Here is a 25,454-nt window from a genome sequence, read left to right on the forward strand (position 1 = left end):
CTCAAAAATTTTATTTACCATGTTTGGTTTGATAAAAAAATGAGTAGAAAAAAATAGATGAAAAATAATATTTTTTATTTGATTATCAAAAAAATAAGGAGAAAATAAATTTTTTGTGTGAATCCTACTAAAAAAATTTTCTTTCCATCATAAGCAAAAGAACAAGAAAAAAGTGCTATACTTTTATATTTCTAATACTACCCTTAGTTATATTATTATTAACAAATATTAATATAAATTTAGTTTTAATATATTATTATAATAGATTTATATTTAAACATTATATGTATTAGATAAATAATTTAAATCAAATATATAAAATTATAATATTTTATAATATTTATAAAATATAATAAAACATGAATAAATAAAAATATTTATACTTTATTTTATGATAAAGGTATTAATGTAATTTTGTATTATTATAATTTTTCTTTTCAATTTTTTTCTTTTTAAATAAAAGAAAATTTTTTCTTTATTTTATTTCCATATATTTTCTATTCATCCAAACAACACATAAATAACTCATTTTTTTATTTTCTTTCTTCTTATTTTCTTTTCTTCTATTTTCTTTCTAACATCCAAACAAAATGTTAATAATCTATCGCTGGCCAATAAATTATTGTACAGTAATGAAAATTAATTTAATTATATTTTAATAGATATACGATAAGATAGTTTCTTTCCAAATACATCAATTATGTTTGGCGAAAACTAGTGGGCATTGGATTCGATAGTCCTAAAACGTTTAGACTATTAAATGGTCCATAATAAAACATGTTTTTTAAGTTTTTTTTAACAACTGCTACATAGTCCTTTAATTAATTTTAATTACAAATTAACCTATATATTTTATTTAATTATAAAAACTATTTTTTATTTTATAAATTGTTATTTTATCAATAATCTATTATGTTTATTATGAATCAAAAACAAAAATAATAACGAATTAGATTTTTCATTGATCGTAATAAAGCTTTTTGGCCATTCCAATAGATTAAAAGTTTATATTTGATTCGTGACATTCGTCCAGGGTCGCGAAATCGTGTTTCCTTGAAAACCAATTGATTGGATTATCAAAACAATCGATTGATTATAACTCAATCGAGTGGATTATAATGTATCACAAAACAATCGATTGAAAATTGTAAGGCAGCATGGTTTTCGCATAAATCAATCGATTGGTTATATGACCCAATCGATTGAACGATGAATAAAAAGTGGCTTTTTGTAATTCAATCAATTGCTTCTACTACCCAATCGATTAAATCATTAAAAACAACCCGAGGTCTCACAATTCAATCGATTGGTTGTGTTATCCAATCGATTGAATTCACCAAAACAATATGAATTTTCCAAAATCAATCGATTGGTTGTGCTACAATGAAAATTTGTATTTTAGAATAATTTGTATACATAATTATATCTACAGAAGATAAATAAATAAAAAAATAATTTAAGGATATATTTATATTTTTACAAAAAAAATCAGCCATTCTCCTTAAATATTTTATAAAAACATTTACAAAACTCATTTATGACCACTTCAAAAAACTCACTTCCAAACATTGTTTTAGCGATCAAATGTGACCTTCTGTATATTGCACACATGATAACGTGCAAATATATTCCATATCTTTGTTCTTCTATTAGTTATGATCCATTAGTAGACGCTTGCTAAGTAGATTAATTGATACTTGGTCTATTTAAAAATAAATATTTCTTTTATTTTTAAGTTTATTGAAAAATAATTACTTTTTTAGTAGTGGGGCTCTAATAATAATAATATCGTTCATCATCGCTGAATTAAATTATTAGTGCAAACCTTTACATAAAATAATTTTCTGATTGGGTAGCACATCCATATTGTTTTGGTGAATTTAATCGATTGGATAACACAACCAATCGATTGAATTGTGAGACCTTAGGTTGTTTTCAAGGATTCAATTGATTGGGTAGTAGAAGCAGTCAATTGAATTACAAAAATCCATTTTTTATTCATCGTTCAATCGATTGGATCATATAACCAATCGATTGATTTATGCGAAAACCATGCTGCCTTGTAATTTTCAATCGATTGTTTTGTGATACATTATAATCCACTCGATTGAGTTATAATTCAATCGATTGTTTTGATAATCCAATCGATTGGTTTTCAAGGAAACACGATTTCGCGACTCTGGACGAACGTCACGGATCAAATATAAATTTTTAATCCATTGGAATGACCAAAAGCTTTATTATGATCAATGGAAGATTGTTTTTGTTTTTGATTGTTAATAAACATAATAGATAATTGATAAAATAATAATTTATAAAATAAAAAATAGTTTTTATAATTAAATAAACTATATGGGGTTAATTTGTAATTAAAATTAGTTAAAGGACTATGTAGCAGTTGTTAAAAAAACTTAAAAAACATGTTTTGTTATAGGACCATTTAATGGTCTAAATGTTCTGGGACCATCGAATCCAGTGCCAAACTAGTGCACTCCAGATAAAATAGAGAGTGCTAACACTCTTTAAAAGTCAACTTACTATCAAAGGTTATCAGGTAAGTTAAATTTATTTATTATTGTTATTATTTTTTTTTTGTAATGAGTTGAATAAACAAATTGATACGGACAAAAAAAATAATTCCCTCGTTTAACACAGAGGACAATTTTTACACCACAAAAGTACTCAGAAAAATTTGATCGAATTCTTCTATTACTCTATTATTGTCGATATCTTCAAGCATCTTCACTGTTGTGTTTGCTGGCGATGCTTCCACTATCGTTTTGGCTAACCACATATTTTGACGCTCTTGAACCCACTCTCTTCCACCTCTGTTATGAATGACCTTCAAAACCCGAAAAATCGTTGTCATAGAAGAGGAAGAACTCTGTCTGTCGCCGTTGCTGGTTGGTTAACTTCAAACACAAAATCGATTCTGTAGAAGAATTCTGTCTCCATAAAAGTGTCATAATTATCAGATGACGACATAGTCAAAGTACAAAATATATGATAGTTACAACAAGTCCATTATCTTTTATTTCAAATTATCCTCGATGTGTACGTAATAGAATGAAAAATTAAAATACAATTATATTTAAACAATTAGTTGTATTACTTTTTTATTAATTATTCAAAAAATAATTAAACTTTAAAGCTAATTGGTATAAAATATTACAGATATAAAACTAAGAGAAATTTTTATTTGTATAAGAATGAGCCTAATAAATAATTATTCTATTTAATATATAATTAAGAGTATTTTTTTCTTTGCCAACGAGTTATAATTCAAATGATATAGTCTTTTTATATTCACCTAATTTTTGATAAAAAAATGAGTACTTCTATTAAATAGTCGCAGTTACGTAAAAAAATTTTTGTCGTAGTATTTGAACTAAAAAAAGAAAATCTTATTTTAAGAAAAACTAATAATATATTTTTAATAATATTTTTAATAAAAAATAATAAATTTTAAATAAAGTAAAGTAACATTTTTCAATAAAAATATTGTTAATAAAAAATTATATAAATATTTTTCTATATAAATTTTTGTTTGTACAAAATAAAATTATTATATGTTTGTTTGCTTCTTACATTGTATATATGTTTTCTAAATTAAATTTATATAATACAAAATCTTTTATCATTTACTTCATATTTAATATTATAATTTTGTTTTACACAAAATAAAATTTTATATATATGTATTAATTAAATTTATATAATAAAATTTTTTATTATCGTGTTTATATTTAATATTATAATTTTATTTTACACAAAATAAAATTTATTTAAATTTTAATATTATATACATAATATATATTTAATATTATTTTTTTAAGATTCTAATATATCTTTTTTTTTAATTTAGTACATGGATTTTCAACTTATTTTTTATGTATTATTTATTTTAATTTTAAAGTTCAATAATTTTTTTATTGTATAGATACGTTGCTTTTAATATTTATATACTATTTTTTTTGTTTTGGACTTCAATCCAATATCTAAAATTTATAAAAAAAAAATCTAAAATTTATAAAAAAAAATGGTTAACCAGATTAACAGGTTACCTTTTAAATTCAGACCATTCAAATAAAATATAATAAATAAAAAATTTAAATTTAATGAATTAATAAGGTATGCAGCACTCCATATTTAGCGTTTAAAAATGACCCATTATGTTTGACACTTGTGTATTAATTTATTTAGCAAAATATTTGTGAAGTAACATACATAGACCGATATGGATGGGTCAACAAAGAGTGATCATAATAATAATTTAAGTACCTCGTTAATTGTCCGTATTTTACAAATAAGATTCTCTAAGAATTGGGTTATTGACTTTCTTATTATTTAGCATTATATACGGATCTCATCCACCAATGCAGCTTTATATTTATAGATTTATCATCATCAGCCCCTAATTAAATAACAAGTCTATATCTATTAATGAATTCCACGAGAAATTTGACGAGTTTATCATAAAGTGAAATTTGTATCTTATGCACATTAACCCAAACTATTTCTCACAAATTAAAGGAAAAAAGTATTATTTTAATTTTGTCAAAACAAGAGAGTCAAATACGTCATGGTATTCTAATTTTAAAAGCTTAAATGTGATATTTCATCAATTTGATTTTGTGGGAAATAAACCTAAATAGTATCATTTTAATACATCATTAAATTTCAATCATATGAAGCCATAGTAACCAACAAGAACTAAGCCATCTAGATTCTTCAGAGGTTTATGATAAAATGGAAATCCTGTACACATAAATGGCAGCACAAACTATGAGCACAACAACAAATAAGGATTTGAATTGTACAGCTTACAACTCAAAGCCAACGACTTGAATCAATGAAGCCCTTCCACTAGTGATTAAGACTAAAAAGACACCGAAATCCAAGCCAGCAAACCTTAATCAAATCAGCTTGTTTAACAAGGATATAATCTCACCAATTCATACTTTGAACCAAATCTATTGCAATTAACTCCTTCCACTTTTTGACATCATTAGCTACAAAAGAATGAAACAAACTTAAAGCCTACAGTTGTAATCCATCCTTTATGAGTTACAAACTTATTGAAGGTGAATCTGTTCTCCCATGACATGCACTGATCCTCTTCATACACACCCCCACCATCTTTTCCATTATAAATTAGGCCACTAATTGAAAGCCTTCAACACATCAATAATGGACATAGCTTGGATAAAATCAACCAAGATACATGTTATATTACCAATCCCTTCTGTTCCCCATCAATAATGCAAGCTTGTTTTGATAACAAGTGTCAAAAAAGTAAATTAAGATTAATCTATTAGGCAATGTTAGAATATATACAATCATTATTTCTTCCAAGTTTTAACTTCTGTCATAATAAATAAAGCAATGGCTAATTACTTCATCTTTAGGTAAAATCTAAATTAAATATAAATAGTAATACTAATTTTGTGAGGGTATTCTCTGCAAGAAACCTTTAGCTATGAGGCTCTCCACTGCTTCTCGCACAGCATCTTGAGACATTAGTTTTGTAATTTTATAACATGCATGTGATGTGATGTGAACTATGCAGGGAAATCAGGCATTAGATTTGGGTGGCATAGAAGGATCAAAGTAGCCCTTGGAGCTGCAAGGGGTTTGGCTTATCTTCACGAACACGCCGATCCTCCAATCATACACAGGGACATCAAATCAAACAACATTTTGCTGGATGAGAAGCTTGATGCAAAAGTTGCTGATTTTGGCCTATCCAAACCAATATTAGATTATGGCAAAGAATATTGATACGTTTATATATGTAAATATGATTGTTATTGATAATGAGTAGATAACTAACAGATAGAAAGTGTTTGTAGCACAGCTTGAATTGATTTAAAAGATAAAATCGATATAAGTTGTATCTATTTAGATTGTATATTGATTTTATTTTATTTTATTTTTTAAATAATTGCAATTTATGTTATATAAATTTAAATTTATTTTTTAATTTAATTAGATTTAAATTATCGTAATTTGGATTAGATTGATTTATTGGATTCTAGAAAAAAAATTTAATAATTTAAAATTTTTTAATTAAAAAAAAGGTTTATAAAGTGGTTCTAACGTGATTTTAAGTTTAAAAATATCTATTCTAAAAAAAATCAAATTTAATTTTCACAAAAATTGAATTATATAATTTAAACTTTAAATTATATAAGATAAACATATCTTTAAATTTAAAAATATCTATTCACTTAAAAGTAGTTATAGTTAGCCGTACTATTAACACTATAAATAGTAGTAATACTGATAATATAAATCATATAATAAACATCAATAGAAATTATTGATAGTATCTTCTCTTCTATTTTTGTTCCACAATGGGTGTGAATCAGTGTGTGAAAGTAGCTCTCTTTCTAGGTCTCTTGGTATTATTTTGTCCTTCTTTTTCTTCATCAGAAGATGTAAAGCTTAAAGTGAAAGGGGTCACAAACATTGCTACAACTGATGAGAATTTCATATGTGCAACATTGGATTGGTGGCCATCTAATAAATGTGACTATAACCAATGTCCATGGGGAAAAGCTGGAATTCTCAACTTGGTATTTTATTTATTTATTTTGTTTGATATTAGTGTCGTATATTACCATTCACAATATTATATGCATTTTTAAATTTCACAATGATAATTAATTATTGTTTTTCCAACTTTTTTTTTGCAGAATTTGAATAACACGATACTCTCAAATGCAATCAAAGGTAACCCATATTTTTTCTAAAGTCAAATTACTTTAATTAATATATACTATTATGTGAAAAATAATATAATAGTAAACATTATTATCTATCATTCAAAGGTTCATCTAATTTAATTGCTTTTAAAATTGTTGCAGCATTCAATCCTCTGAGGATTAGATTAGGAAGTTTACTACAAGATCAAATTATTTACCAATTTGGAAAGCAAAAGGACTGTCCAACTATGAAAAAGAAAGATAATGGCTTGTTTGGATTTAGTGTTGGATGCCTTCCCAGAAAGAGATGGAATGAAATGAATCACTTTTTCAAAAAAACTTGGTAATTAATTAATAAATATATATTATTTTAATTTTTTAATATTATTGTAATTACTTCACAAACAATCAATCTTAACTTATCTTATCTTATTTACTTTAAATTTTGCAGTGTGAAATTTACATTTGGCTTAAACGCACTTATTGGCAAGAAAAATTCCAAGGAAGACCAATTAAACTGAAAAGGAGATTGGAATCCAAACAATGCCATAAGCCTCATGAAGTACACTGTCTCAAAAGGATACAATATAGATTCATATGAATTCGGTACCAAATTAAATTAAAAACCTTTTAATTTTTATAATTAACTAATTTAATTTTTATCAATAATTTTTTATAAATTTAACATTTTGTGCTAATTAATGATATAGGAAACGAGCTATGCTCGGAAGGAGTATCAGCAAGAATAGATAGTGTTCAATATGCAAAAGATATCACAAAATTAAGGCATATAGTTAACTCATTATACCCAAATGCCACAACAAGACCAAAGGTGTTGGGTCCAGCTGGATTTTATGGTAAAGAATGGTTTGATAGCTTCTTGCAACATGTTGGACCTGGTGTCATTGATGGAGTTACACATCACATTTATAACCTTGGTGCTGGTATGTATAATAATTCAGAATATTTTTTGTTGCTTGATTAATTTGTTTCATTCTAAGAATATAATTGTATTATAAAATTATGTTATATAGGTGTTGATAAGGATCTTATTAGCAAGGTTCAAGACCCATATTTCTTGAGCAAAATTGCACAAACTTTTAAGGATGTTTCAACGGCGGTGAAAGAATTCACACCATGGGCTGGAGCATGGGTTGGAGAATCTGGTGGAACTTATAATAGTGGAGGCAAAGATGTATCACATACTTTTGTCAATGGCTTTTGGTAATATATTTTTTTAAATTGAATTTCAGCTCTCTTTGTATATATTTTTTTAATAATTTTTTAAATTAATAATAACTATAGGTATTTGGACTAATTGGGTATGACATCAACCTTCAACCACAAAGTTTATTGTAGACAAGCTTTGATTGGAGGAAACTATGCTTTGCTAAATACAACATCATTCATTCCTAATCCGGATTATTATGGGTATGTCACATATATTTATTCATATTCATATAAGTAGTTAAATTAAATGTTATTTTTAATAATTTTATTTTTTTTTTAAACAGAGCACTTTTGTGGCATCGGCTTATGGGAACCAATGTACTTTCTATTTCTCGTGATAGTTCACCATATCTACGTACATATGCTCATTGTTCTAAACAAGGGGTAAGCTAGTGATTTAATTTATAAATTTTAAAAGTTTTTTTTTTAATTTTAAGATAACTTTTTAAAAGTTATAATATATTCTCGATCTAATTATTGTCTCAGAGCGGAATTACATTACTACTAATAAATATGGAGAATTCGACATCTTTCGATGTGTCCCTTGTGAATGACATGAATCTTTATCCAGAGGAGTTGGCATCAGAAGGAATAAACACAGGATGTGTGTGGTTGGGGGGAATTATAGAACATTCCCAGGAATTTTAAGATGGGAATATAAAATTTCTATGTGTGGTTCAAAGTTAAAAAAAACATTTCAAGGTAACTTTTATTCTTTGGAATTGAATTACCACTAATCCAATTCCCATCTCTTCCCTGGTTATCTCTCATTCCAATGGGAATGGAATGTAAATAATGAAACAAAAAGACTAAATTACCCCTATTATTTAATACTAGCCTTCACCTTCTTCTTCATTTTTCTCTCGAGAACGAACCCTAGCAGAGCGGTTTTTCTCCCAAATCAGTGAGCTTCACCAACGCCACCGCCACCGGAGCCGGCACCGGCACTGCCGTTACTATAAACAGAAGATTCGTCTCATTCTCTTCTCCAATTCATGTTCAATTACTTTTCTCTGTGAATTTTCTTCGAATCTCATATTAAGATTTCAGTTTTTTCCCAAAACAGTGGATGCTTCACCAACGCCACCGCCATTGGAGCTACGCCGGCGCCACCATTACCCTAAACGGAAGACTGGTTTCCTTCTCTTCTTCAAGTTCATGTTCGCATTACTTCTCTCTGCGAATTTTCTTTGAAACTCTCATTAAGGTTTAGGTTCTTTTTATGCTTTCTACATCATATTACACTAATTTCTTGCAATAGACAGCTAATTTGATTAGTTATTTTTTATTTTGCTTGATTTCTTATATGCTCTCTGTGATTATGTTGCATGCAAACAACATGTTTGATGATTTGCCTCAATAAAGAATTTAAGCTTGTCACATATTTTTACATGCTTAATTTGGCTTGAATCTGACAAAAACATATTTTACATGCTTAATTTGCCTCAATAAAGAGTTTAAACTTATGGTTTCTTTTCTTGAATCTGACAAAAACATATTTTTACATGCTTAATTTGGCTTGAATGACTGCTCAATCTTCCTCATCTGCCTCCTCTGTTTAAGGCTTCACTTTTTTTCTCATTTAGAATCTTCCTATATAACTTGCAAAGCATTTAATTTCATTTCTTATCTTGTTGCATATTAAGGATCTTGTTCGGTTTTATGTTGGTTGAAATGAAGTAGTTGTAGCTTAGGAACCTATGATATTAGCATAATAGTAGTAGTAGTAAAGTTCCTAATTGCTACTTTATTTTCATTTATGCCTGAAATCAATCTCTTTAAAAATATGCTAATTTTTGTTCCTTTTCTCTGTCTTCTTTTATTATTATCTTTAATTCTCTGCCAATCTGTTGTTGAAATGCAATACAATAACAAATTTAGATTTCAAGAACATTGAAGGAGTTTTTTTATGGGTTTTCAGTTTTTCATTCCAAGTCTAAATTTAAACCTGGCATATTAGAGTAGAATTATTATTCAAAAAGTAGAAATTATTCTTATTTATTAATTTGATTGTTAAAAAATTAAAACAATTCCTGCATTGCATACTCCTTTGGTTTGATCTTGTCATCTATGACTTGCTCCATTTTCTCCATCAGGTGATGGAGTTTCATTATCCTTCTTCTCTTCTTTAAGTAATTGGCAAAGCACCTCTTCATATGGTACCTACTCTGCCTCAATGCATCCAACATGTTCTCCGTTATAGAATTCATGCGCTTCAACTTCAGTGCTGAAGAAGAAGTAGCAGCCATTTCTGAGAAAGTTCCTGATCACAAAACAATAGCTCGTCTTCAGGTTCGTGCCAGCTCTTTGTTATTTGCTTTTTATTTACCACTAAAATTCTGCTTGTTGACTATTTGGTATTTATGTTAAACAAAGTAGAGGGTAGATTCGAGATTCACATGTATATAACTGATAAAGAAAAAAAAGAAAATAGGGGCAGGGAAGGGAAATTACATGTGACAAAAAGAGAGGGACTTAAGAAATAATTAAATCATTGAGAAGAGACTTGAAGAAGAAGGGTGTGTGAATTGAAAAAGGAGTGCATGAGACAGACTACTCTGCTGTTTATATTATGAATACAAAAGGCCATCTTAACATTAACAATGACATAGATAGAAAGATAGATATATAGAATTATAGATAGATATATAAAGTGAAATGAAGAAAGAACAAAAGAATATGTGTGTCTTTGATGGCATTGTGAACTAAATTTGATGGCCACAATTTTAGAACCATACAGTTACAAAAATTGGAGAATTAGCGGTGCAGACCTGATATATATATATATATATATATATATATATATATATATATATATATATATATATATATATATATAATCTCAGGAATTTGGCTAGTTATGCTGTTTTGGCCACAATTGGCTTTTACCTTCATTAATATGCAGACATTGTTTATACTAAAAAATTAACAACTGAAAGTAAGTTGTGTTGAAAATAAATTTTATGACTACGATTTAATTTATTTTTATGTTATTTTATATGGTTAATTGTTTAAATTTTTTCAGGCTGTATGTTTTTTCAACACACGTTATCTGACAAATTGATTTCACATCTTTGAAACCAAATTCAGTTGGCAGATGCAAAGGATGTATTGGAAGGCATTCAAGATGTGAAAGGTGTTAGTTTTTCTATATTAACTCCAAACCTCAAAGTAAGATATATATGCTTTAAAAATTATTATTGTCATCATAGTAAATTATATAATCAGCCAGAGCTTAGGCAAGCGTATGTTTACTTGCTTGACTTTTTAACTGTTACTTTTCATCTTTTAAACTATGTATTAACTGGTGAAAAGTTAAAAATCAAAATCTGCCCTTGCTGTTTAAATTTGCTACTAGTTCATTGATAGGTTCAATTTATTTCCTCTATTTTGCTGAACAGATCTGCTACATATACTATCATCTACTCCTAGACATCCGAATCTCATTGAGCACACCAGTGAGAAAGCCAAGAAAGCTAAAGATATATAAGTGAGATGAAAAGGCCCACATGAGTATTGCTGACAATGGCCTCTTTTTGAATTGTTGTTGTAATTGATACACCCTAATTCCTTTTTCATGATATATAAATGCTGATTTGTTTTTTCATGTTTGCATTCTTGTACAAGAGTTATGCGTCTGTTAGTAAATTTTAACTTTTTGAGACTTCTTTGTAATTTTAATTTGGATAATAGTAAAGCTTTTTAATACATATGTGGTTAGAATCGTTGAGATTTGTTTTATATAAGTTCAATTAGGATTATGAGACGAATTATGAATTATGAAATTTTTGAAAATTTAGATACGTATTTTGTGTTAATTTTAATTAAACATATTTAATATTAGGGGTATTTTAGTAAATTTAAAAAATTTAGAGTCGATAATAATTTTAACTAAAGATATTTGTTATTAGGGGTATTTTAGTAAATTTAAAAAAAATTTAGAGTCAATAATAATATAACTAAATATATTTGTTATTAGGGGTATTTTAATAAATTTAAAAAAAATTAGAATCAATAATAATTTTAACTAAAGATATTTGTTATTAGGGGTATTTTAGTAAAAAATTTAGAGTCAATAATAATTTAACTAAACATATTTGTTATTAGGGGTATTTTAGTAAATTTAAAAAAATTAGAATCAATAATAATTTTAACTAAAAATATTTATTATTAGAGGTATTTTACTAAATTTAAAAAATATTTAACTTTTAGTCATTAATATTTTAATTTGAATGATTAAGGGTAATTTTGACATATTACATAATATGATCAAGATATTTAAACTCAACCAAACAAAAATTTAGTCATTCCTAGAATTATTACATAATATTCCAATGTATTAAATTTTACAACCAAATATGGGAATCATATATTCCAAGTAATCTCATTCCTAAGAATATAATGCCTAAGAATGAGATTACTTGGTAATAAAATTTAATCTTTAAACCACACACACTAACAGTGAATTTGATGGATTCATTGAGAAGGGAAGAATACCACTTAACACCTAAAGATGGAAACATTCAAAGTGATATTGTGCTTTTGAATGGAACACCACTTGAACTCACCAAGTCAAAGGAAATTCCAGAGCTTAAACCAAAGATTATTGATGCTTCTTCTTCTTCTCCAATCAAAGTTGCACCTCATTCAATAGTTTTTGTGCAAATCAATAATTTCAATGCACCTGCATGTGCACCTCCTACAAAATAAATTATTAGGATTCTCTATTTTTTTAAATTTTTTTATAGAATTTAAATAGAGTTATTAAGACTTATACTGGAAATAGTTTATGATTAATTTTTTTTAATTTTTTTATTTTTAATTAGTTATATGCTTTATACTTATATATTTTTTATTATTAATGACTTTAAGAATACGCATATTATTTATACGATTAAAAATTAATTAATTTACTGACACTATATATTCATGTATAATAATTTAAATTTATAATTGAATAAAATTTAAAATATTCGTGATAACTTTTTAATATTGCTTTAGAATAAAAATCTGATATATTAATAAGAGAATTAACTTCCTTAGCTAGGTTAACTAAGTTATCAATTATAGAATTATCTACCTTAGTTATTTTAAGTTTTTAACTTTTTTATTATAATTAAGTTTTTTTTCCTCTGCAAAAAAAAAAAAAAAAAGAGAGAAAAAAGATTAAAAAATAATAAAAAAAATCTCAAGGGGCAGAGGCGTTCACGGTGATTTCAGAGGCGGCAGAGTGGTAAAGAAGCAGCACAGCAAGGATAGGATGTTCATCGCACCCCCTTCAAGCAACTTCCTTTCTGTTGCTGTGCGTAACTACTCTCCCTCTAACTCTCCCTAAACTTCCTCCTTTTACGTTAATTGTCTCTTCACCTTATACTTTCTTAACAATTCAGGCTTTCATTTACTCCGTTTGAATATCCGGTGTGCACAACTGATGGGAGTATATGATAAATTGGGTTTGAAAATTTACTGGTAAGCCATTACAAGTGTTTTTCTTAATCGAAAGTTAATGAGCTGTTATATGATAAATTGGGTTTGCAAATTGGGTGCAGGAACATAATCCCGTGCAAATTGTGAGTTACTGTAAGCCATCACTCTCTCTCTCACTGTCACTGCATTGAATTGCTATTCCTTTTGCTTTTTCTGCGTTGAGATGCATTTGGTTGAGAAACCTCGAGCTTGAGCTGAATGTTGAATTTTAATTGCATGTTTCTTTGTATATCGTTTTCTTCATTTTTTTAGGAAAGAATATTAACGATTGAGGAGTTGAGCTGTGTTTTTTTCTTCTCCTATTCTTTTCTGCCATTAAATTTTTTTTTTTTATTGAAATGCAGCGTCTTGAGTAAAATATTAACGAAGTTTATACTGTATAAGAAGGACAAGAAACTAGCGTTAAGAGATTTTCTCACATTGTCGATGATTTTGTTTGATTTCCTTCTCTTTTATTTGGTGATATAAGCTTCAGGTTTCCGTCAAGCTGGCCTGTGAGTCTGTGACTCGGTTTTTAATAAACTGAAAATTGGAAATTGTAAACAATATTCATAAACATCATTAGAGAAAAACCTAGGGAGAGAGTACGTCTGAGTATTCAAAAAAAAATATTGAAGTTTGATTATTAAACTGTATTATCATTGTGATTGTTCTTCAGCCACTTATTCGATGTAGCTTTATATTGCTGATTAGGTTGTGGATGCAATTTAAATATCTATACATATATACTTTTTACATGTAAATATATAATTCCTTTTAATACATTAGCCTCAACAGAAAAAATAATTAATTGCTTTCTTTACTATAAACTGCAATCAAAAGCCAAAGAACCAGCAGCTGTGATATCGGTTTTCAATCTCTTGGATATGAGTCTTTCATCTAATATTACTGTGTAAGGGTTTGAATTGACGTATACATAGTGAAAATTGTTGTATTCCTTGAAACTGTGATTGAATCAGAGTAAAAAAGCTTTGTTTTTTTGAGAATGTTGATGCAATCTACGTATGTTCTCCATGTATTTTAAATTTTCCATAATTGTTCTGCAGTGTTTGTTGAGGGTCCTTAAAAAGGAGAACTCAAAGTTATTAACTGCCTCTGCAGTGTTTCTTCCAGTTCACCCAATGATGGTTTCAGTTATTCAGACTAGGATGATGGAGGTAACATGTTTGTGAGAACTTTGTCCTTAACTTTTAAATGTTGAATGCTTTAGGGTTTATTTAAATATAGCATCCATGTCACCACCTTAATATTTAATATAAAGAAATTAATTGTTGGATTAGAATCAGTCTTCTTTAATTGTTTTTGTAGCAAAATCTGAATAAATATGATAAACTACATGAACTATATATGAATTATACGAGAACCAAAAAAGTTATTTAACATTTTTTGCATTTTGGTTAATATGAGGACGTTAAACTTTGATGGAATTTCCCAAAGGCTATCTTGCAAATCTTGATTTGGCTCAACAAAACCTTTTGGAGACTTGGGATGGCACCTTCTTTTAGGGAGTGGCTCACACCCTTTTGACACAAGCATTTGTGCAAACACCTCATCTGCAAGGCATTCACCTCCTATGTCTTATGACATGTATTGGTTCAACGCATCTTGGAACCTCAAACACACCGCACCAATCGGAGAATGAATCTCATCTGATCCTATCCATTGCGAGTATCCGAAAGGGAGCTTGCAAGAGGCAAGTGCAAGATTAAGCTCTTCATTCGAAGACCTTTCGCCATTGTTGTTTCTAGAATATTGCTTGTCTTGTTGGCGCGTTGTAAGATCGATGAGCAATGCTTGGACAAGAAGGTCAGTTGAGTTGAGCCGATGGTGAAACTCGGACAAAAGTGAATGGCTAGCAGCAAGTTGAGATTTTGTGGTGTTGAGTTCTTGCAAGATTGAGTTAAAGTTATTATTATGATGAGGAGGATGATGATACAAAGAGCTAAATGGGCCAGTAACAATGTATATGGTGACAAGGTTTGTGACTATTACTAGCACAAGGGGATTCAACTTGTGTTTTAGGGTGTGACTATGACTATGTCCATGTTGATCATCATAACCTTGAAGCTTTTTTGAATACTCTGCTTGCTCTTGAGCTTCAATTCCCATTTCTTTCTTCCCTCAAAAGGCTTAGAAACAATGGGAAAGAATTGCAAAGACAAATAAAATTATCAACATGGAACTAATGATGCTTCACAAATATATATTGTTTTTCAAAGTATCCTCTAACTCGAAATTTCATTTAATGATCTATTGCTGACCAATAAGTTATTGTACATTAAATGAGAATTAATTTAATTGTATTTTAATAGATATACAATAAGATGGTTTCTTTACAAATGCATCAATCATGTTTGTAAGTTGTTGTAACTTGTAACTTGTAACTTGTCTTTCTTTTTTATTCGTTGATTAACCATATTTTTCTGCAGCCATCTTGGGAAGAATAAGTTCTCAGGAGAAGTTCCTTCTCAACTTTTTAGCTCAGGAATGGCTCTCATGCATCTGTAAGAGTTACACTTCTTCTAGACTACTTGTTGACTATTGATCAAACTGAATGAATTTCTTCATGTTTTCACTGCCAGGCTTCTTGATAACAATCAGCTAACCGGCGAGATTCCGGATACAATTGGACTTGTTCAGAATCTAACTTTGATGTGAGTGATTATATGCATCAAATCCTCAAACAAATTCATTTAGTTTGCTCATATTTTTTGTCTTGTGGATACAGATGCTTTGAAAACAATACATTAAGAGGATTGGTGCCTCAGAGCCTCAACAACCTTACCAATGTTGCAGACCTGTAAGCACTCACAGTTTTTGGTATCACTCTTGGAAATTCAATATTTCCATGACAAGATTTTATTTTATTTTATGCTTTTCAGGATATTGTGCAACAATAAGCTGGAAGGTCCCCTGCCAAATCTTACTGGAATGAGCTCCCTGAAATACTTGTAAGTAGACAAGCATTTGATTTTAGATAACTGCATTTTATTGATCATGATAGTTTAGGCAAGTTAGTTTTAGTTTTAGGCCTGTAATATTTTATATGTACTCAAATTGATTCATAACATATCAACATTGTTTTGGGATGAATTGAATGTTTCTTGTGTTGTAATACAATGGTGAAATTCTCTAAAATCTATGTTGAAGGGATTTGAGCAGCAATGCCTTTGATAGCACAGATTTTCCACAATGGCTTTTGACTATGAAGAATTTAACAACATTGTAAGTCTTTCTTTTTGTTGCTTATTTCCCTCTTCTGTATCAATGTGCTTTTTTCAACACTTCAATGCCTCTGTTTTATGACAGACGGATGCAGGAGGCAAACCTGTCTGGCCGAATACCTGATGGTTTCTTTAGTCTTCCCTCTTTGCAATATGTGTGAGTTTCACTTTCAGAAATAAAAGAAACCTATCATTATCACTTCTATAATCAATATATTATACTAATGTTGTTACTTTTGCTTTGTTGATAGGGTGCTAAGTGAGAATCAACTTAATGGAACACTGAATCTTGGCCCCAACTATAGCAAAAAGTTGCAACTTATTGACTTGCACTCGAACTCAATTGGGGAGTTACGCAGCAAAATCAACTGCCTAATTTCATCATAGTGTAAGCTAATAAAGCAACCAACAAATTATCAATTGCAGGCTTGAAAGTAATCCAATTTGTTATGAAACTGGAACTACCGAAACTTTCTGCAAACCTTTACAAATCTCAGATGGAAATCCACAAAACAAATGTCCAGCTTCTGGTTGCAGCTCTGATAAGAGTCTCAGTCCCATGTGCCACTGTGCCTTGTGCTATTACTACTTGCATTGCAGGTGTTTATGCTTTCCGCCAGAAGCTAAGAGCAGAAAGAGCCATTTCTCGAAACAATCCCTTTGGTAGTTTTTAATGATGAATGTCTTTTTGTGTCTTCTTATTAGTGTCTTAACAATCAAACAGACTACATGTATTCATGAGCATTTATGTTAACAGCACTAATAATATTTCAAGAAAAATTTAGATTGCGTTGATTTAGATGCTATGGATTTGATTTGTAAATAATTGTAACTGATACTGTATTAATTTAAATTTATTTTTTAATTTAATCAGATTTAAATTATTGTGATTTGGATTAGATTGATTTATTCAATCTTTAGAAGAAAAAAATACCACCATTTAAAACTTTTGAATTAAAAAAAAATAATAATAAGGTGGTTAAAGTTATCATGGCTAGTTCTATTATGAGGAAAGTATCTTTAGGTTCTTGAAGGACCAGGGTACTTTATAGAATTTTAAAAAATTTAGTGGCAATTTATCATAAACTTTCATGTAATGCTGACGTGGTCTGTTGATGGCTTTCAATATGTTTAAAAAATTTTGTTTTTCTTTTTGGACAGAGCCCAACAAACAAACCCACCCTTAATACACTATCTATACCCATCCATCTGATCACCCTCCCCACCCTAATCGTCCTCGACTTTGCGCTGCTCCATGCCTCCATGGGTTCCTCTTAGAAGGAGAGACCTCTGACCGTCTTTGTCTGCCGTTGCTGGGATCGTGATTTTCGTCGCCTCCATCGCACTTGAGTCACTTTGTTGATCTCCACCGTGTGAACTGTTCATTTGTTGCTGTTCAGAACCAGTTACTCGGTGTCGTGGTCTTACTCTCCTTTCCGGCGGATGGTTCTCGACGTCGGTGCTCACCGTTCTTCTTGGCAACTGTGTGACGGTTTCTGTGTCAACCCGACCTCCCGGACAATTTGAGGCCGAAACCCAACCTTTTCTTATGGTTCGTGGTGGCGCCGGTTCTTCCGATCGGCGCTTGGCTTCGTGCTGCTTCTCTCCACACCCAGCCATGACTCTCGTTCCTCAATCTCTCTATGGTGTGGCGTAGCCGCGTAGTTGTCCGCTCCTCTCCCATTAATGTTGGTCTTTGTCATTCATATGAAACCAAACTCAGCCCAGCCCAATATCTTCGTGGAAGCCCAACAAAATCACTTGTTTCAACCAAAGTGATGTGCAACTAAGAGCCATCAATACTTTATTTAATCCAATGGGCATCAGTTGTAATTATAAAAAATAGTGAGGCAAAATCTCTTAAACAAAGGTGTCAAGTACGGACTACAAGAGAACCACTAATTAAGCATATTCTCAAAGGGTCTTTACAGGACCAGAATTAAGTTTCCCCACCATAGACGAAGCAAGTTATCATACCAATGTGATTTTAAATTTAGAGTATCTCAAATTGAACAATATTTCAGGAGAAATTTATCATAATTTACTAGGCTTTATTCATAAAAATCTTAATCAGCTAACCATGAAAACAATAAAATATCGTGCTTGGATACAAATTTCAGTAAAATATCATGCTTGAATAATTGAATGTATATTCAAGAGCTATTGGCCTGATATCTATGTTGGAGAGACTATGCCAAGAAGTTGTTTTCAGAAAATTATTGTAAATAAAAGTATAAATAATTAATAATAAAAATAGTATTATATTATATAATATAAAATAAATGAGTCGGTTTGAAATTAAATATAAAAACTAATCTAATCTAATTCATTATTCACGCCATTTGTTACCAATATGATAAGATCAATCCAATTTAAACTTTTGCAAATATACAAGTTACCTATTATGAAAGTACACGTATTAAGATATTATTAATTTAAAAAAATATTTAAAATATTTAGACTAATTTAATCTTGAGAGTTTTCTTATCTCTCATCCGAGATTAAATGCTTAAAACACATTAGGTTAATATATAGTTCATGATCATTGATCAAGGATATAAACTATAAATAAATAAATAAATTAAAACATATCTTTATATTAAAAAAGTTCTTCCTAGAGTATTTTTCTGTAATTTTTCTTTTGGCGTTTGCCCAGTTATTTAAACTTTAAACCAAAAAAATTGAAGAAATAAAATAAAAATATTGTTAAAAAAAGTTAAATTTGAGCCCAAATATTATAATAAAAAAATAAAAAATAATACCTCGTACAAAAATAAATAAACTGGAAATTAGAGCAATTGTCTTTTGATAGCAAATTAAATTTAAGAAGTGAGTATTTAAAATAATAAAAAAATTCAGACAAAAAAAATTAAATTTAACTTCCACAAATATCGAATTATATAATTTAAACTTTAAATTATTTAAAATAAACATATCTTTAGATTTAAAAATATCTATTCACTTAAAAGCAGTTATAGTTAACATACAACTAACACTATAAATAGTAAATACCGATGATATAAATCATATAGTAAACATCAATAGAAATTATTTATAGTATCTTTTCTTCTATATTTGTTTCACAATAGAATAATAAACATCTCATGTCATTTTGGGATTCACTAAGGATCGAACTTTTGACCATTCGAAACTAGAGTTCTGATACCATGTCATGAAACTACTCATCTCAAAAGTTTAAGTTGATAGAAAAAGATAACACTAATGTTGATATCTCTAATACTGAATCGAACATTCCTAAATCCCTATTGTACATATTATACAAATATCTATTGGCTCCCGATACTTTCTCTTTATTTATTTTGTTTGATATTATTGTCGTATATTACCATTCAGAATATTGTATGCATTTTTAAATTTCATAATGATAATCAATTATTGTTTTTGCAACTTTTTTGCAGGACTTGAATAACACGATACTCTCAAATGCAATCAAAAGTAAGCCATATATTCTCTAAAGTCAAACTACTATAATTAATATATACTATTATGTGAAAAATAATATAATAGCAAATAGTGGACGATCATTATTAAACAATAAGACTTGAAATAATGCTAATAATAACTAATTTTTGTTATATTAGACCAATTTGACTGGACTTAATAAAAAAATTGAATGTTTAGTATTATTCTAATTAATCCAACCGTTTGTTCTTAAGTGAACGACTCACGATAAAAAGATTAATTGTAACATCCTACCACACTGAACTTTACGCTTAAGTCGTAAAACAGAGATGGTGTGGTTATGACCTCTAAAATAAGATGTGTACATAATAGTAGAAAGATTATAATATACTAGGAGCCTTGAAGAATTGCGAAATAAAAGCGTAATGCTCAAGAAACGAGTAACTTGCGTGCTAAGAAAGCTATAGCTGTTAAGTGTAAAATAACTTAAAACAGGAATAGAGAGTCAAAAATACAAAGTAACAAAGAGGATAAAAAAGAATGAGTTATGCAGAGAGAAGACTAAGTGTGTATATATATATATAACAAAATAATCCAGTAACCACTTCACTTCAGGAGCCCAGACACCTAACGAGATGCTTCTCGGCCTGAATTTAAAAAACAACAACATAGTATGGAATGAGAACCAGAGGTTCTCAGTATGGTAAAGGTGCTACACACATAAGATATAAGGTCTTGGGAATGCTAGAGGCAATCCTAGAACGCCGACACTCATATTATAGAGCTTAAAGTATTAAACAGAAGCCATAAAAGGTGGTTTTCTAAAAGTATCTAAACCTAACTTAACTTAACCTTAAATCTAAGTCCCATGCTGTCATTCCTCCATACCTCCAACTTCGTAAGCATTTCACAGACAAATAAACAGATAAAGACAAGCACAAGAAGGTTATAAGTACAGCAGGTAACAATTATACATTTAGCATGACAAATACACTTAGGCACGCCCAGTTAATGCACAAACAAGTAATTCAAGTAATATGCAGATGATGCATGTCTTTCCTATGGCTGATGAGGCTCATCTATCGGTTATCCAGCCAACCCGACAAGTCCGAAAATCTTAGACTGTCCCTCGACGTGCATCCCCAAGAGTCTATGCATAACTTTTTCTCAAATAATCAATATTGCTCAATGGGGGTTAACATTCCTGGGAATTTATACGTGTCCGATCACCCTTACGTCGTAGGCTCAATAGAGTATCGAGTTTTCAACCTGGTACACGTGGTGGCAAGCCACGACACTTTATCCAGGGAACCTCGTATCTCAGATCATTTAATCATTCAAGTCAAGTTTCATACGTAATCATTCATTTAATTATCAAGTCAAGTATCATACATGATCATCCATAGCATTTCATAATAAATTCATCACTTTTCATTTTTACTTCACCTCCAAGTCATTCCAATTTCCTAACTTCATCTGATTCTCAGGTGTAATACTACTATTCATGACTAAAGGAATAAAAATAGAGGTTTAGAAGTTTGAAATATAGTTTAAAACGTTAAAAATCAAGTTTGCTGAAATAGGGTCCACGCATGCGAGTGGGGATGTAAAACTGCAGCTCGCGCGCATCCCTTTGTCATGCGTACGCGTGGGAGAAAACTTCATTTCACGCGTGCACGTCGGTCACGCGTACGCGTGGACATGCTTGTTTTCTCCTCACGCGCACGCATGGGACCAGCCGCGTATGCATCGCCAAAAATCTACTCCACGCGTACGCATGGGAGTCGCGTATGCGTGGGCATATGTTTTAAAAAAAATAAGGCAGATGCAGTAGCAATGTTGCAGTATCAAGGAAGCAAAGCTGCTAAAACAGAACAGTTTGCAGGTTCAACTTTTAAATTCCCATAACTTCTTCGATTTTAAAATTTTTCACCCGTTCTTCGAGTGGCATAAACATCACAAACCCAATTTTCATTTTAAAAAAAATTGGAAACAAATTGAGGGTCTGGAGGCCAAATTATGCCTCGCCGAAGTTCAGCCAAAAACCAACCTTTGCAAAAGTACCCAAACCTCAATTTTCAATAAAAAAACTCCATTCTTTTTACTACTAAACCTGCATTCTTCATTGTGATATTCCTCTTCCTCATCATTCAATAATCAGCACAATACCTATTCTCAAATTAACAATAATACACTTTCAATATTCAAATCCATCAATCAATGCCAACCAAAAAGCACCATACTTCTCCAAATCATCAATTATCCAAAAAGCACCAGTCAAACATATTCATTAACAAATTACTAAATATTCAATGTTCACCTGCATTCCAACTTATCCTATGGTCATCTAGCCTAAGTGTTCACAGAACATTATATATTAAATGCAAGAAACCTAAACCATACCTTGGCCGATTCTTACGTAGCGACCAAAACAATTCACTCACAACAAGCACAGCTTCAAAGCCCAACAAAACACTAATACCCAGCCTCCAACAAAAATTCCAAAGTCCACATTTTCAAGCTCCAATTATTTATTCACAACCTAATACACATTCATAACACATATATATCCAATTTAATACTCAAAGTTCAAATTCAATAAAATTAAAATAGAATTATCATATCCTCACCTTACCCAAGCTTCACATATGCAAGAGTGAACGTTTTTCTCAAGCTAATTGGATCCTAAAACATCAGAAATCAAAGAAATTCAATATTCCTACTTAATTCTTGAAAATTCGGGGGAAGAGGAGACCGAGAGTGATTAAACAAGTTACCAATGAAATTGTTTCGGTAGAAATGTAGAGCTCGACATGGTGAACGCGTGGCCGCAAATGATGCGGCGATCGAAGCTCGGACGGAGAAGTTACGGGGGTCGGAAATCACCGTAAGGGTTTCAGTGTTTCTTCTCTTCCCTGGATGCTTTCACGCTGCATTCAGATGAAATGAGGAAGAGAAGGGCTTTTGGGCTCATTTAATATGTTGGTCCGGTTAGACTGACTGCCCGATTTGGGTCCGGTTCAACAGGTTCAGCCAGTTTGGTCTAATCTTGGACCGTTTTTCTCGAAATTAGTGTCAAAATTCTCATTTCGATGAGCTCTATCCTAATTTGATATAATATTCACATTTCTAATCTTCTTTATTAAAAACTAATTATTTACTAATTTAACGGAGTTTACATCCTATCCACCTAACAAAGAATTTTGTCCTCAAAATTCAAATGTAGTTACCTGAAAAGAGATGCGGGTAGTCCTTTCGCATATCTGATTCGAGTTCCCAAGTGTATTCCTCAATAGCATCTCTACTCCAAGCTACCTTTACCAATGATACTTCCTTCCCGCGTAATTGTTTAACGCTGGTGTCGTCAATTCTTACCGGAATTACTGGAAGTGTTAGATCTTCTCTTACTTGGATTGATTCCGGTTCCAGAACATGACTCGCGTCAGGAGTATACTTCCGAAGCTGTGATACATGGAACACATCGTGCAAGTTCGAAAGATAAGGCGGTAATTCTATAAGCTACTGGCCCAATTCTTTTCAGGATTTCAAACGGTCCAATATAACGGGGATTCAGTTTCTTGGTCTTTATAGCTCTTCCCACTCCGGTGGTTGGTGTAACTTTCAGAAAGACATGCTCCCTTTCTTCAAATTCCAAAGGCTTTCACCCTTTGATCAGCATAGCTCTTCTAATGGCTTTGGGCTATAAGCATTCGGCTATGAATCTTCTTTATCTGTTCAGTAGTTTCAGCTATCATCTCAGGCCCTAATAAACTTCTTTCTCTAGTTTCATACCAACATAGCGGAGATTGACATTTTATGCCATACAAAGCCTCATACGGAGCCATTCCGATGCTTGCATGGTAGCTATTATTATAAGCAAACTCTGCTAATGGCATATACCGATCCCAGCTCGTCAACTGGTCCAAAACACAAGCTCTTAGCATATCCTCCAAGGTCTGAATGGTTCTCTCTGACTGACCATCTATTTGAGGGTGATATGCAGTACTCAAACTTAACTGAGTCCCAAATGCACGCTGAAAAGCTCCCCAGAACCTTGATGTGAAACGAGGATCTCTGTCAGATATAATGGTAGAAGGCACGCCATGCAACCTGATAATCTCTTTAATATACATTCGAGCCAATTCTTCTATTGTGCAACTTATTCGAATGGAAGGAAAGTGAGCTGATTTTGTTAGTCGATCCACAACCACCTAAATAGCATCACAACCAGACTGGGTTCTAGGCAAACCTATCATAAAATTCATTGCGATACTCTCCCATTTCCATTGTGGAATCTTTAAAGGCTGAAGGGTTCCTGATGGTCTCTGATGCTGAATCTTAACCTTTTGACACGTTAAACATTTAGATACATACAATGCGACATCATGTTTCATCCCTGGCCACTAGAACATCGCTTTCAGATTTTGATACATTTTAGTGCTTCCTGGATGAATTGAAAACCCGCTCTTCTTAGCTTCCTTTAGGATACTTTGTCGCAGGTCTCCGACATCTGGCACAACAATTCGGTTCTTGAACCTCCACAAACCATCCTAACCTTCTGATACTCTCCATTATTTTCCGTGTTCAACTACTGGTAATACCTTACGTAATGCTTCATTATCTCGATGAGCCTTCAGAAGTTCTGATTTAAAATCACTTGAGATTTGCAATTGACTCAAATACAGAATTCCAGACTCTTCTTTAACTCCCAAATTCAGACCTTGAAATGCCTTTAATAACTCTTCTTCTTGCAACATCATCCAAGCTGCATATAAAGACTTCTGACTCAAAGTGTCTGCCATAATGTTCGCTTTTCTTGGATGGTAATTCAATTCGAAATCATAGTCTTTCAGAAGCTCCATCCACCTCCTCTGACGCATATTCAACTCTTTCTGCTCAAAGAGATACTTCAAACTCTTATGGTCTGAGAAAACGTGGAACTTAACGCCATAGAGATAATGCCTCTAGATTTTCAGAGCAAACAAAATAGCAGTAAGTTCCAAATCGTGAGTCGGATAGTTCATCACATGCGGCCTTAATTGCCGTGAGGCATATGCTACAACATTCCGGTGCTGCATCAGAACGCACCCCCAAACTCTTTAATGATGCATCACAGTACATTTCAAACGGTTCACTTGGTTCAGGCAATACCAACACGAGTGCAGTAGTCAACCTTTGTTTCAATGTTTGAAAACTCTCTTCGCACTCCGGAGTCCAGATAAAAGGCGTATCCTTTTTAGTCAGCTTAGTTAAAGGTAGGCAAGCTGTGAAAATCCCTTAATGAATCTTTGATAATACCCTGCCAAACTTAGGAAACTCCTGATCTCTGTCACTGAAGTTGGTCGCTCCCAGTTCATTACTGCTTCCACCTTAGCAGGATGCA

At 30.9% G+C, this 25,454-nt stretch overlaps 2 protein-coding genes across 10 annotated transcripts; both read left to right on the forward strand.

Annotated features, from left to right (window-relative positions):
- The first annotated feature begins 7,264 nt into the window (after positions 1 to 7,264).
- Positions 7,265 to 9,144, forward strand: LOC112794579 (heparanase-like protein 2). The gene is made up of 5 exons (XM_072234969.1): positions 7,265 to 7,313; positions 7,418 to 7,651; positions 7,742 to 7,931; positions 8,057 to 8,138; positions 8,222 to 9,144. The coding sequence occupies exons 1-4, from the start codon at positions 7,265 to 7,267 to the stop codon at positions 8,064 to 8,066; spliced, it is 483 nt and encodes a 160-aa protein (XP_072091070.1). The 3' UTR covers positions 8,067 to 8,138; positions 8,222 to 9,144.
- A 3,843-nt stretch (positions 9,145 to 12,987) lies between these two features.
- On the forward strand, positions 12,988 to 17,518 carry LOC112796107 (probable leucine-rich repeat receptor-like protein kinase At5g49770). Of its 9 annotated transcripts, none has more exons than XM_025838400.3 (12): positions 13,096 to 13,239; positions 13,328 to 13,406; positions 13,487 to 13,517; positions 14,471 to 14,581; positions 14,832 to 15,401; positions 15,854 to 15,928; positions 16,007 to 16,078; positions 16,153 to 16,224; positions 16,307 to 16,375; positions 16,575 to 16,649; positions 16,734 to 16,805; positions 16,900 to 17,518. In XM_025838400.3, the coding sequence occupies exons 5-12, from the start codon at positions 15,385 to 15,387 to the stop codon at positions 17,033 to 17,035; spliced, it is 588 nt and encodes a 195-aa protein (XP_025694185.1). In that variant the 5' UTR covers positions 13,096 to 13,239; positions 13,328 to 13,406; positions 13,487 to 13,517; positions 14,471 to 14,581; positions 14,832 to 15,384; the 3' UTR covers positions 17,036 to 17,518. The 9 variants fall into 9 exon arrangements, with proteins under 9 accessions (XP_072091067.1, XP_025694185.1, XP_025694186.1 ...); XM_025838401.3 differs by having other exon boundaries at positions 14,862 to 15,401; XM_025838404.3 differs by having other exon boundaries at positions 14,526 to 14,581; positions 14,862 to 15,401.
- The last annotated feature ends 7,936 nt before the right edge of the window (positions 17,519 to 25,454 follow it).

The sequence above is a fragment of the Arachis hypogaea genome, chromosome 4 (assembly GCF_003086295.3).
Source record: "Arachis hypogaea cultivar Tifrunner chromosome 4, arahy.Tifrunner.gnm2.J5K5, whole genome shotgun sequence".
In the NCBI taxonomy this organism is placed as follows: Eukaryota; Viridiplantae; Streptophyta; class Magnoliopsida; order Fabales; family Fabaceae; genus Arachis; species Arachis hypogaea.

Excerpts from the sequence above, each read along its gene's own strand:
- LOC112794579 (XM_072234969.1), top strand. The coding sequence starts at position 7,265 with ATGAAGTACACTGTCTCAAAAGGATACAATATAGATTCATATGAATTC. Across the intron at positions 7,314-7,417 it reads TATAGATTCATATGAATTCG|GAAACGAGCTATGCTCGGAA; the intron begins GTACCAAATTAA and ends TTAATGATATAG. Across the intron at positions 7,652-7,741 it reads CATTTATAACCTTGGTGCTG|GTGTTGATAAGGATCTTATT; the intron begins GTATGTATAATA and ends TATGTTATATAG.
- LOC112796107 (XM_072234966.1), top strand. Across the intron at positions 16,225-16,306 it reads CTTACCAATGTTGCAGACCT|GATATTGTGCAACAATAAGC; the intron begins GTAAGCACTCAC and ends TATGCTTTTCAG. Across the intron at positions 16,376-16,574 it reads ATGAGCTCCCTGAAATACTT|GGATTTGAGCAGCAATGCCT; the intron begins GTAAGTAGACAA and ends TCTATGTTGAAG.